Source organism: Pteropus alecto, unplaced genomic scaffold (assembly GCF_000325575.1).
Source record: "Pteropus alecto unplaced genomic scaffold, ASM32557v1 scaffold245, whole genome shotgun sequence".
NCBI classification, from domain to species: Eukaryota; Metazoa; Chordata; class Mammalia; order Chiroptera; family Pteropodidae; genus Pteropus; species Pteropus alecto.
The window spans coordinates 129,157-142,758 of NW_006436669.1; the positions used below are offsets into that span (position 1 = coordinate 129,157).

The window sequence follows — 13,602 nt, forward strand, 5'->3', positions numbered from 1 at the left end:
TCTTTCCCGATCCCGCTCACGTTCCCGCTCACGTTCCCGCTCTCTGTCTCGTTCTCGTTCCCGATCTCTTTCTCTAGCCCTTTCATCTCTTCTATCATCCACTCTGTCTACTCTTCGTTCCTCTCTTCTTTCATCACGCTCAAGCTCGTCATTCCTTCCCTGATGTCGAACTGGTGAGCTTGGTCTTTGATCTACAATGAAAATCAAGTTTTGTCAGTGATTAATTCTACAGATAACCTATTGATAAGACAGCATGGCAAATCTTAATCTGTGTATAGGGTCATGGTGGCAATAAATATAAAGCATCTTTAACTTAATCATCTAAATAATCACCCCTAGATGTTTAAAAATATTTTTTTCTTAAAGGTATTTTTATTTGCCCTCTAACATGTTTTCTGCTTCCCATCAACCCCCACCACCTCCCACTGATCCACCTTTGATCTTTCTCTGCATGCTCCCTACCCTACCTCCAGCCCACTGCTCCAACCCCACTTTCTGCCATCTCTACCCTTCACCTCTGATCTTCTCTGTCCCCCCAGCAGGACCTGAGAACACTGGTGGCAAAAGATAGGGGCAGCAGGAGGTGTAGAACATAGGAGCTGAAGGAAAAAAAAAATTTCCCTCGTAAGTTACACCTCTAATTTCAGGCAAAATATATATATATATATATACATCAAAGTGCAGCTATTATGTGAGGAAAATATAGTAGAACAAAACAAATACTTGTTGCTGCAGTATCAATTTATCATAAACTAGAAAATTAAGGGTACTGATGCTTAGCAGTCGAAATAATCAAATGTAAAAAGTTTCATGTGATAAAAATTTATAATTAATAACTACTAACAAATTAAAAGTTTTATTTAATCGTATAACTGATGACTCAGGTGAAGAACTGTTTTCTTAAAGTATTAACTCATAATCTCATCATATATGCGTGTGAGTGTGTGTGTGTATACGTATATATTCAATACATGGGTCATATAAACACAGAGAAAATAAATGCATGAAGCCCAAATGCCCAGTTGAGCAGGACATTAGTCTGGGATCAAAAAATGTACAAGAAAATGGCATGAACTCTTCCATGGAGAGAGCCACTTTTGAAAGTTGTTCACTATGGTAGAATCTAGGCCACTGTGATGCTTCTACTTTTACATTATATAGTAATGTTTATCAGTTAATTATAAAGGTCATACTACAATATGGCCAACAGGTTTGCAAGTGGCATATTAAACATCAACTTATTAGGCAGAATAATTTTAGGATATTTCTAGGGAAGAGTTCAATACAGTCATTTGAATTATTCATATTTACTCTTCAGAGGTTATAGATTGATAGAAAAATTCATAGAATTTTAAAGCTAAAACAAAACAAAATCTTGTTCAGCCCCTTTCCCCCTTTTCTTCTTAAAAACAGAGAAATTATGGTCCAGAAATGTGCCAAAATCATAGAGATGGTAAACAGGACTGGGAGTCAGTTCTCTTAAACACTTTACTTTTGCTGAAAGCAACTTAAATTTAAAATGGTTGTACTGTACTGCACTTTCAATTACCAGACTGCTATATGACTGAATTCCTGGTTTGGGGGTCATACCAATGTAACAATGACTACAAAACACGCTGAAACAAATAAAATACTGCAACTCATAGTAATTCCTACTTGAAATTTCTGATTATAGCAATGTCAGGGAACAGACTATTTAATGCAAGACATTCTTTTTTGACATATAAAAACTCTATTTTCCCAACCAAAATGACAATGTTCCTTACTTCAAAGAAAATGGAAAGAATATAAGAACACTTCTTTAATATATCTAAACTATCTTCTCTATCTTTTCCCTCAAATGTGTTCTTCGAAGATGTGCTTTTCTTTATATATTTTCTTAATGAATAACATACCCATTCACAAAAGCTGGAAATCTGAGTTATCCAAGTCTCATCATATTCAAGTACCATCACTCTCACTCTCAAAATATTTCTTTCTTCCACTTCCTCTCTCGTTCTCTATAGTTAATATTATTAACTCAGTTTGATAATCTCTTCTTAGATGTCTATGTCATCAACAGTCTAACTAGTTGCTATCCTTGTCTTTAGTCTTTCCCCAGACTCTCATTTATTTTTTCTTTTTTTGATGAAAACTGTTTTTCCAACTGCATAAAAGCAGTTATCTTATAGTGAAAAGGCAATTAAGTCCAAAAATTTCAGCTTGACTTATAGGCCTGACAACTTGGCCTATCAACTCTCATCAACCGTTTTTCCTAGCTTCTTTCCTTTTCTACCAATTATAGCACACCTTCTACCCCAATCTCGTAATTCTTTACTAGTTCCAAACATATTTCTTTTAGTCCTATGTGTCTGCACATGCTGCACCTGCTCACTGCAAGGTGTTTCTTTCATTGTTCTTCCGGCAAACTCTTATCCTTCAGGCCCTAATCAGATGTCCCCTCTTCAGGAACCTTTTTTGAATTTCCCAGAATTCTTTCTGCCTCTTTGTCTTCACACAGAACTTTATATAGTAGTAGCATTTATCACATCTCAATTGTCTATTTGTACCCTAATTAGCCTGTGAAGAACTAAAGAGAATATTTAAATTCTTGAGCATAGAACAAGGTGCCTGGGCATATCTCTACCCTCAGCCTCGATTAATCTCCCTATTGGTAACCACACTCTAGTCACACCAGTCTTCTTTCAAATTCTAGGACATACTAAGCTATTTTTCATCTCAGGTAATGGGCACATACTCTTCCCTCTGCAGAAAAAATTTTAACTTCAATCTTTGCAATGCTAAATTCTCTTGTATTTATGCCTCTGCATAAATGTCATTTCCTCAAATTTTATCTAGATAAACAGGGTCCCCCCTTTTACACTTTATTTCTATCTGGGTCTCTTGTATGTTCCCTTGACAGTACTCAATAATTATTTCTTGGGGAGGGGGCAGGCTTTGAAACTTACTTCTCTGTAATACTGGAAAAATCACTACCCTTCTCTTAGCTCAAATCTAAACATGAAACATGGATTTTCTTATATCTACATCTACACTCACAGGGACATTGTAAAGACAAAAAGATTTTATTTTTAAAATATATATTCTCTGACTTAATATTGTAAAGGATATTAAGTCAGAGAATATATATAAAGCAACTATCAAAGTTCTTGGTAACTCAATGCATGTGTAGCTGAACCAAATATAAGACTGAAACCAAATGCTACTACTAAATTCAGGTATGACATGAGAAAAACCTGAGCTAGGATATGAAACTAGAAAAAAAAAAAAAAAGAGATATTAAAAAAGCATTACCAGGACATGGTGTTAAAGAGAGTTAAGAGAGGTGAATTGTTAAGGAAAAAATAATTTATGAACAGAGAACGTATAAACTCCAGCCTCACGTGTAACTAAAGAAATCATAAACATCTTTTAACTCAAATGCATTAGGCTTACCCTCAAACTCAACCTAACCAACTCTGATTTCATCTTTTATCTCATATGTACTCCCCAAAGTACATTGTGTCTTAGAAACTTCATTCTGCTCTCAGTACTGCCCATATCAAGATACACTATTACCTTTTTGATTCAGCTCACCGTGAAGCATGAATATTCAATTCTCTACTTCATCAAGTTTCATACAATATTAATCTCAGCATTATAGCAAATCTGACTTTAGTAACCAGCCAAGATTAGTAAGACCTTCATAAAATCTTAAATGTTTAAGGTCTTAATATGTACAGGCAATACGAGCCTGTTAAAAAAGTAATTATCACCCTTCTTAAATGCCTTCTAGTAACCTTGCTTCAAAATTGATTTAAGAGATCATCTAACAGAGTAACAGAAAATATTTAGCTTAAGATATATAAAATAATATAAAATTAGCTAAAGCAAGCATTACATATTCCCAGGAAGGACTACGACTCTTTCTCCAAACAACCCCTGGCACTATCATCGTTTTTTTCTCGTTCCTCTTTGGCAGTCCTTATTTAAAACTCTGTTTATCGCAACTAGTGAGTGGCCAGGATCCTCAGATGAGAAAGTTTAAGTATCTCTCAAATCAGAAATGCCTGGAATGGCACCCAAGCATCTACATTTTTTAAAGGGTTGTGAGCTATCTGGTTGAGAAACATACAATAGGGCACCTCAGTTCTCGCAGTATGCAAGTACCTATTACCTTAGTACTCTGTTGACAAATAGGTACTCGTAGCCAGCTATTTACATACTCTCCCCTAAGTAAACAAAATTATATGAGTAAATATAAGTTTCAAATGTGTCAATAAACAAGTCTTAAAAGACATTTTATATTAAAAAGTAAATTGATAACTTTAAAAAAAACAATTCTCCCAATCAATGTTGGTCACTATTTAATAATATTCCATTTGACAAACCTCTCTCTCTGTTGTCACGACGGTCTCTCTCTCCATGTCGTCTCTCAAAGGAAGAATCCCTTGTTTGATCTCTGTTGTCTCTTTCAGGATATCTATCTCTTTCAGGATAGCTACTTCTTGTTTCCCAGTTGTCATGATAGTTGTTACTACTATTGTGACTATCAATTTGAGAACCTCTTGTGCCTCGGCTTCCTAAACAAAGGATATTCACACAAATGTTTAAACATATACAATTTATTCAACAAGTTTCATCAGTCACAATCTTTCTTCTCCCCTCAAAAAATAAGTTTTTTTTTTTTAAATTCCAAAGTACATTAATCATTGTTGAAAAGAATATTAAGTGTTAGATCAAAACACCTAAGCTGTATAATGACTGACTTGGGTAAGTTAAGTCCCAGTTACCCTTATCTATAAAAAAAAGTCATATAATAAAATCATAAAGAAGATTCATTTCAATTAACAAAAAAATAAATAAATAAACCAAAAACAAAAACTAGTGATTCATATCTAATTCACAGAAATATCATGAAAATGAAAAATATGGATATATATTATTGCTTTAATTACAGCTTACAGTGAAAACATTCCAATACAGAATCAAGGCACTTTATTGACATTAAGTGGTACCTGAAATTTCATTAAAAAATGTGGGAAACTAATGTTCATAGTAGCTTTATTTGTAATAGCCAAAAACTGAAAAGGACCTAAAAATGTCTTTTAATGGATGAATGGTTAAACAAACTGTGGTACATTCAAACCACGGAATACTAAAAACAAGGGACAAACTATTGAGACATGTAATAACTTGGATGAACCTCAAGGAAATTATGCTGAATGAAAAAGCCAATTTCAACAGGATGTATACAGCATGATTGCACTTATGTAACATTTGTGAAATAACAATTATAAGATGGAGGACATATTAGTGGCTGCCAGAGGTCAGGGACAGAGGAAGGGATTTAGGTTGTGGCTATAAAGGGGTAAAAGAGGGAATCTTATGACTGTACAGTTGAGTATCTTGATTGTGGTGATGGTAATGGAAGACTATGCAGCCACCAAGGAAAACAGTGTGGAAGTTCCTAAAAAAATTAAAATTAGAACTACCACTGATCTAGCAATTCCACTCTAGGTATATATCCAAAGGAACTGAAATCAGGATCTGGAGGAGATATCTGCACTCCCATATTCATTACAGGATTATTCACAATAGGCAAGACATGGAATCAACCTAAATGTCCACTGATGGATGAATAGATAAAGAAAGCGCGGTATATACATACAATGGAATATTATTCAGCCTTAAAAAATAAGGAAATCCTGCCATTTGGGACAACATGGATGAACCTGGAGGGCATTATGCTTAGTGAAATAAGTCAGACACAAAAGAATAAATACTACATGATAACATGTAGTATTTGTGAAATCTAAAATAGTCAAACTCATAGAAGCAGAGAGTAGAATGGTGGTTGCCACGGGCTGGAGGGAGAGGGAAACAGGGAGGTATTAAGTCAAAGAGTTCAAAGTTTCAGTTGTACAAAATGAATGAAACCTAGATATCTACTATACAGCACAGTGTCTATAGTTAGAAACTCAAATTTTGGTAAGAGGGTAGATATTATATTAAGTATTCTCATTACTCACACAAAAACACGAGAGGAGAAAACTTTTTTTTGCAGGTGACAGATATTTTTATGGCATAGACTATAATATATACTTATCTCCAAGCTCATCAAGTTATATACATTAAATGTGTGAAGCTTTTTGTATGTCAATCTTATCTTGAGAAAACATTTTAAAAAATGCGTAGAGCTATGCACACACACGCACGCACGCACCCCTTACACATAACAAGCTTTGAGCTCTGAAAGAATTACAGCGTAATTCTAAATACTGTAATAGGGTATTTTAATAAACAAAATATCTATAAAGAATATTTCAATAATTAAGGACCAAAAAGAAGAAATTTAAAACATTTTTTAAAAGGCTACATATAACATCTAGGAATGAAAAGGTTAAATGTTGAATTAGATGCTAAGAGAAAATTAATTAAAAAAAAGATATTATGAGGATATGACCTAGAAAGTGAAAGAGATTAAAAAAAAAAGTGAAAAATTTAAAAGGAGAGTTAAGAATTAAGGAAGGTACAACGAGAAGATTCAACATATGTCTAACGTATCTAACTACATACTATTTAGAGTTATATTTAAAACATAAAGATATGTAAAGGTTGGAAGGATGGGAAAAGACATCAAACAAATACTAACCAAAAGAAATCTGTGAGTAAAACAACCTTCAAGACAAAAGGCACTATGAAGGATAAATAGGGTCATTCATTATATAATGATAAAAGAATAATCTGTCTTATACGAGTGTACCTAACAGCAAAGCCTCAAAATATTCAAAGCAAAACTGGATCAAATTATACAAAATTAACAAATTCACAATGACAGTGGAAGATTTAACTCACATTTCTGTAATGTTAGAAAAAGCAGATTAAAAAAAATTAAATGTAGATTTGAAAGCATAGTTAACAAACCTGATCTTAGAGACACACTTTGCATTCAATCATTAAAAGCAGATGTAGAACATTTATAAAGACTGCTGTCACAAAATAAGCCTTAGCAAATACAACTGCCAAAGAACTGACTTCAAAGAATCCTCTTACAACAACAGTTAAAATTGGGAGAGGGGATTTATCTTAAAAAGCATGACTGGAAATTTAAAATCCCAATTCTACATATTCTACATAACTCATGAGTCCAAGAAGATATATTAAAACTCAGAAAGTGTTTAGAATGGTTATTAATATAAATACCACATATTTCACAACAAAGTAAAACATAAGAATGGAAATTAATGAAAAAGAATGAAAGATACAAAAGAAAATAAACAAAAGATTAATTCTTTAAAAAGACTCAAAACAGACAAACTTCTGGCAAGATTGAGCAAGAAATTAAAAAAAAAGAAATATAAATAAAAATAACAGAAATTTGAGGAACATTTATGTATCAAAAATTTGAAAACCATACCTAAAAAAATGTAACATACTACACTGCTTCAAGAAAAAACAGAAATCTATAATTATTACAATGATCTAAATCTGTAACTCTGAAAGTCAATTGATAGTAAAAGCTCTAAGCATCAGAAAAATGAGAAACAAGGCTTAACAGACAAATGTTATTAAACTGTCAAAGAACAGATAACTGATCATATTTAAATTGTGCCAGAGGAGAGAAAAAAAGAAGCAACACTTTCTGACATATTTTATGTGACTAGTATAGCTCTGATCCCCAAACCAAACAAGAACATAAAGAATGAACTGTGCAGTGTGGTATGCTAGAACTGATCCACAATGGCTTGACAGAGCCAACTGTGCACATTTCTTCCCAACTCAACACTGAGTGACAAGTTAGTAGCTTGAAATGTGCTAGGGCAGGAGTATTTATATTACAGAAATTGGCAAAAGCTACAAGTGAAGGCTTTTTTCTTAAGAGTTAGTTGTTAAATATTTACCATAATACCAGTAATTATATGCCAATTTCAATCAAAAACATGGGTGCTTAAATAAAAATTAAATTTTAACAAACCTATTTCAGAACTGTAAAAAATGAAAAATTGCATTTATCTTAGTAATGCAAGGATAGTTCTAAATTTAAAAAAGTATATTAACATGTGAGAAGGTAAGACACAAACTATATGATCTCAAGACAGAGGAAAAGTCATGATAAAAGCTGTTAGCTAAGTTAACACAATATAAAAGCATCTATAAATACCATGCTTAGTGGTGAAATGCCAGCCTTTAAAATCCGAAACAAAGCAAGGAAGCCATTACATCATTATATTCAACACTATTTGAAAGAGCTACTAAGCAGGCTATCGATAGTAAATAAAAACCACAAAGGAAGAGCCAAATCTGTCTGTTCCCAGACATAAATGTTTAAGAGAATCTAATTCGATCTACAAAAAAAAATCACAATATAAGATTGACATACAAATATCAATTACCATTTCCATATGCCAGCAATAAGCCTAAGAAAATGTTTTAAACATACCATTTAGTGACACTAGTACATAGTTATTCACTGAAACACTGTTCAAAACAAAAAAAGATTGGAACACCTAAGTATCCATCAATTTAAGACTTATGATTTTATGGTATATCCTATAATAGACACTGTGCACCATAATAGACACTGTGCACCAGAAGAAAGAAGTAGCTCTTTACCTAATAAGGAATAATCTCCAAAATATTTTTAAGTGAAAAAGAGCATGGTATGGAGCAGTATGTAGTTGTTCCTTTTATAAACAAGTTTTTCTTTTTTATAATTTTAATTACATTTGTAAAACTAAAGGATAAAATAGACATGCATATCTGCTTATGTAGAATATTTCTGGGAAGGATACAAACAAAACTGGCAAAAGAAGGAACCAGTTCAGGTGTAGAGGGGAGGCTTTTACACACACACACACACACACACACACACACACACACACACACACGCCACACACACACACACACCTCTTTGGTACCTTTGAAATTCTGAACCATGTGAATGCATTAAAGAGAATTTTTTAAAGTACCATTTACGATAACAACAAAAATGGGACCAAGGAATACATATGCTCAGGACCTTAACTGGAAGTTACAAAATGATCAATGTAATTCATTTAAAATAAAAATTCAACAGTTTTTCATAAAATGTATATGAAAAATTAAAGGGCCATGATAAGCCAAGACAACCAAGGAGGAGGAGGTGAGGGGACTTCAGCTTAATGTGAACCTGTAATATTGACCAAAATAGACCAACAGACCAATGGAAAGAATAAGAGTGGTCAGATTGTGCAGCAATGTTTGCGGGGAAGAGAAAGAAGGGGATGGAGGAAGAGACAGGTCAAAACTGATTTAGCCCAAGCATTTTGGAGATAGTCCAATACATTGAGGTAGGTAGTTACTGAGTATGGCAAATGCCTTTTCAGGGGAAGATAAGAAAAATGGCTCAAGATCCTAATATGTGATGATTTGAGGTAGTTTGAAGCAAGCACAAATACTGAATACACAAATCAGTCATCTCTGACACCATCAATTTTGAAAGCCCACCATTTTAATTCCACTTTAATAATCACATGATATACATATATGGTTTATACACACAGACACACACACAGGCACATACATCTGTCTATTAGAAACTACTACTTTTTGTCCTACTTTTTGCATGATAGCAATTTCCTTAGTATTCCACATTAATCAAGATTGTAGGCATGACTGGATATAATTCAACCAGGGGGTCTAGGTCAGGCCCCACTTCTGCTACTCTAGCTTATAATTCCTATTCAAAATTTATAGGGAAGATCACAAATTCAATAAATTGAAAATTGCTTTGACAAAATAATAATAATCAATATAGAAATAATATTATTTAAAAAAGAAATCTTAGGAGATTTAATAATTTCTATATGAAGATAAAAGATATGGTTCACTGACAAGTCAAAAATCTTACCCTTTTCAGGTAACTCTGGACCTCTCCCCCTACTTCTGCCCATCCGGTCATTCCTCATATCACTTCGAGAGTCACTTCTGGAATCATTCCTTATTTCAGTACGAGAACTTTCTTCTCTCAAGTGGTTTCTGCCGTAACTTCGGGATTCCTCCTGATATGAATCCTCCTTCCTATGAGCATCTCGACTTTCACGATCTCTGTAGTCATGGGCATCACGAGTAGAACGAGAATCTCTGGGGTCTCGGCACTCCTTGTTATCTCTGCTATAATCTCTCATCTCCCTGGAGTCCCGAATGTCTCTGGAGTCTCTTAGTTCCTTTCGGTCTCTAGTATCTCTGGTATCTCTCCGATCCCGACCATCTCTAGGTTCTCTGTCTTCTCTGTGGTCTCTAGAAGAGCTCTGATCCTGTTCATACTCTCGTTCTTCTCTTGTGTCCTTTTCTCTCTCTCTTTTGCCTCTATTCTCTGTAATGCAATTTTGGAAATCAACTGTAATTCCTTTCACAAAATTTTGGGCAACTAGTCAATATATTTGATATGGAGCTTTTAAAATTTTATTATAATAATTCATGTTCTTTGCAGAGAATAAAAGGAGACAAAATGCTAAAATAAGAAAATTAAGTCTATTCAAAAGCTAGACATCCAAAGGTAATTTCATTAACACATGAATTATTATGTTTTTATTGGATAAACTTTGAATATGATCTCCCCCCACTTCAAGTTACCCATACTTATTATCTTAAACAACTGAAACAAGCTGATCTCATACCACTGATGGCTTACTTTTTAGAAACAACTTCTAGATCTAGAGGCACATAGTGATTTTAATCATCTCAACAAAATATTAGGCCAGACTAGACCACACTTGACTACCTCAAATGGAGTTAAGCACTTGGGAGTGGCCTACAGTTAGTAAGCAGGCTGGCAAAGAGATATAGCTATTTTCTTTTCTTAAACTATTTAATGGAATTACACTCCTGTCTCTAAAGCTTCCTCTACCTAAAGCATTTTGTAAGATTCATTAGAAAATAAAGAAATATTTTAGTTATTAAAAAACTAAATGGAGGGATTCTGGGAAACAGAGGAGTGAGAGACGTCCCCAGATCTCTCCTCTTGAAACAATAAGCTGATCATCTAAAACTGAACAAAGAAACACCCAAATTGCACACCAGCACGTCAGAGTGTGAGATCTGCGCATAAGAATTACAACAGGTCAGAAACCCCGGGTGTCCGACCAGTGTCTGTCGGGTAGCGGTCTGGGAGAAACAAAGAAGCTGCCTCTCAAAGCCACCAGAGTTCTCTGCAGGTGAAGAGAGAGGGGTGAAGGTGTGGCGACTTCCCTAAACAACCCTGCCCGGAAGTGCCATGACTTCTTCACAGCTGGCAGCAGGGCCCAGTCATCAGGGCAGAAAGCAGAGAAGCGAGATGGGACCACAGAGAAATGACAGTTGATTTTTAGCCCCTAGTTGCAAAACGGAGGCTGAGCCGCAGCCCCCAACTCCAAACCCAGAGAGCCCCTTCCCCCATACCCAACAAAAGCAATCACTGCAAAGCCTCAGGGGAATCTGAGCAAATGCTACCGAAACTGTTGCTAACACTGACAGTGACTGAAACTGGGAGTAGCAAGTATGGTTAAATTTCTACAAGAAAATTAAAAAAAACAAAATTATTTAGGCTTTATAGAAAGCAGGGATCCAAAAGGCTTAGACGCTCCCTACTGGAAACCAAAAGAAATTCTTTGCAGCAGGCTAAAGAGAAACCTTTATATATATTCTTTCTGGAAAAACAACAGAATACACTTCCATTAATGCCCAGGCAGATAAATAGTCAGTTAAACACTGTGAACAACGAAGGTGACAAGGTATCTCAGAAAGAAAGAGAAAAAACTCCAGAAAATAAGCTTACAGACATAGAAATATGCAACTTAAATGACAGAGACTTCAGGATGGTACTTCTGATATGATCCGAAATGAGTCATATCAACAATTTCAGGAACTGAAAAAAACAACTAGATGAGCAGAACAAGGAGACTGAAACTCTCAAGAAGAAGAGAATAGATACTCTGGAGATAAAAAAAAAAACATACTGTGAGAGTTGAAAAATGAAACAGCAAGCTTGGGAAATAGAGTCGACCAAATGGAGGAAAGGATCAGTGATAGCAAAGACAGAAACCTAGAATAAATCAGAAGGAAGAAGAGAGAAACTGAAGAATGAAAAATAATGAAGAGAAATACAAGAACTAGCTGATAGTATCAAGAGAGGAAACATAAGAATAATGGGCATTATCGAAAGCGAGGAAAAGGAGCAGGACTAGAAAGTACTGTCAGACAGATAGTAGACAAGAATTTCCCAAATCTAAGGAATGACCTGGAGCTTGGAATTCAAGAAGTCAACAGAACACTCAAGCATCTCAACCCAAAAAGGCCTTCACCAAGACACATTATATTAAAGTTATTAAAAATCGATGACAAAGAAAGAATTTTCAGGGCAGCCCGGGAGAAGAAAACGGAAACTTATAAAGGAATACCCATTAGATTATCATCAGACTTAACAGCACAGATCTTACAAGCCAGAAAAGAGTGGAATCAAATATTTAAACTATTAAGTAAGTATTAAGTATTCTATCAACCTAGAATAATGTATCCAGCTATAAACTCTCCTTTAGATATTAAAGAGAAATTAAGATCTTTCAGGACATACAAAAATTGAGGGAATTCTCCGCTAAGAGGCCTGCACTACAACAAATACTGAAAGGGGTCAGCTAACCTAAAACAAAATGACAAAAAAAAAAAAAGACACATAATCCGGAATAAAGTGAATATCAGGCAAATAGAAGCAGAGGAGGGCAACCTTTACTAAGAACAGGGCATTATAAGCTTAAACAATAAGAAAAGAATGTTTATAGCAAGAGAGTAATGAACGTTCAGCATCCATAGGGACGAACTGATACAACAATGACTGAAAAGGGGAGGAGTCAAAGATCCAAATTCGCAAAGGGGAATGGAGATAACACACGCACTGAAGAAAATGGGCGACTGTATATCTGTATAACTATCCTTCACATATTTGTAATGATAACCACACACCAAAGATTCAGAACCGAAGTATATAACATAAAACAAGAAGAACCAGAGGCAAAATCCACAAAACCCAACCAAAATAAAGAAAACAAACACAAGGACAAGAAAGTAATGGAAACACCGAGCTACCAGAAAGCAAAAGAAAAATGGCTATAGAAAGACCTCATATTTCAATAATCACCCTAAATGTAAATGGATTGAACTCACCAATAAAAAGGCATAGAGTTACAGAATGGATCAAAAAACAAAACCCAACCATATGCTGCCTCCAGGAGAAACATCTCAGCTCCAAAGACAAATATAGACTCAAAGTGAAAGGTTGGAAAATGATTATTTCAATTAAATGGCATTCAGAGAAAAGTGAGAGTAGCGGTACTAAAACAAAACCATATGCTGCCTCCAGGAGAAACATCTCAGCTCCAAAGACAAATATAGACTCAAAGTGAAAGGTTGGAAAATGATTATTTCAATTAAATGAAATGGCAGTAAAGTGGGAGTAGCAGTACTAATATCACATGAAATAGACTTCAAAATAAAAAAAAAAGGTAAATAAAGACACTTTATAATGATAAAGGGAATCATGCACCCATCAGGGAACCCCGAAATACATAAAGCAATTACTAACAGAACTAAAGGGAGACGCAGACCGAA

At 34.6% G+C, this 13,602-nt stretch overlaps 1 protein-coding gene across 1 annotated transcript in view; it reads right to left on the bottom strand.

Moving 5' to 3' along the window:
- Positions 1-13,602, bottom strand: part of ZC3H13 (zinc finger CCCH-type containing 13) — a 115,019-nt gene that overhangs the window by 36,092 nt on the left and 65,325 nt on the right. Inside the window, 3 exon segments of the mRNA XM_025047947.1 lie at positions 1-191; positions 4,371-4,562; positions 9,872-10,336. The exon segment at positions 1-191 is cut by the window's left edge and continues 335 nt beyond it. Coding sequence (XP_024903715.1) covers positions 1-191; positions 4,371-4,562; positions 9,872-10,336 — 848 coding nt within the window.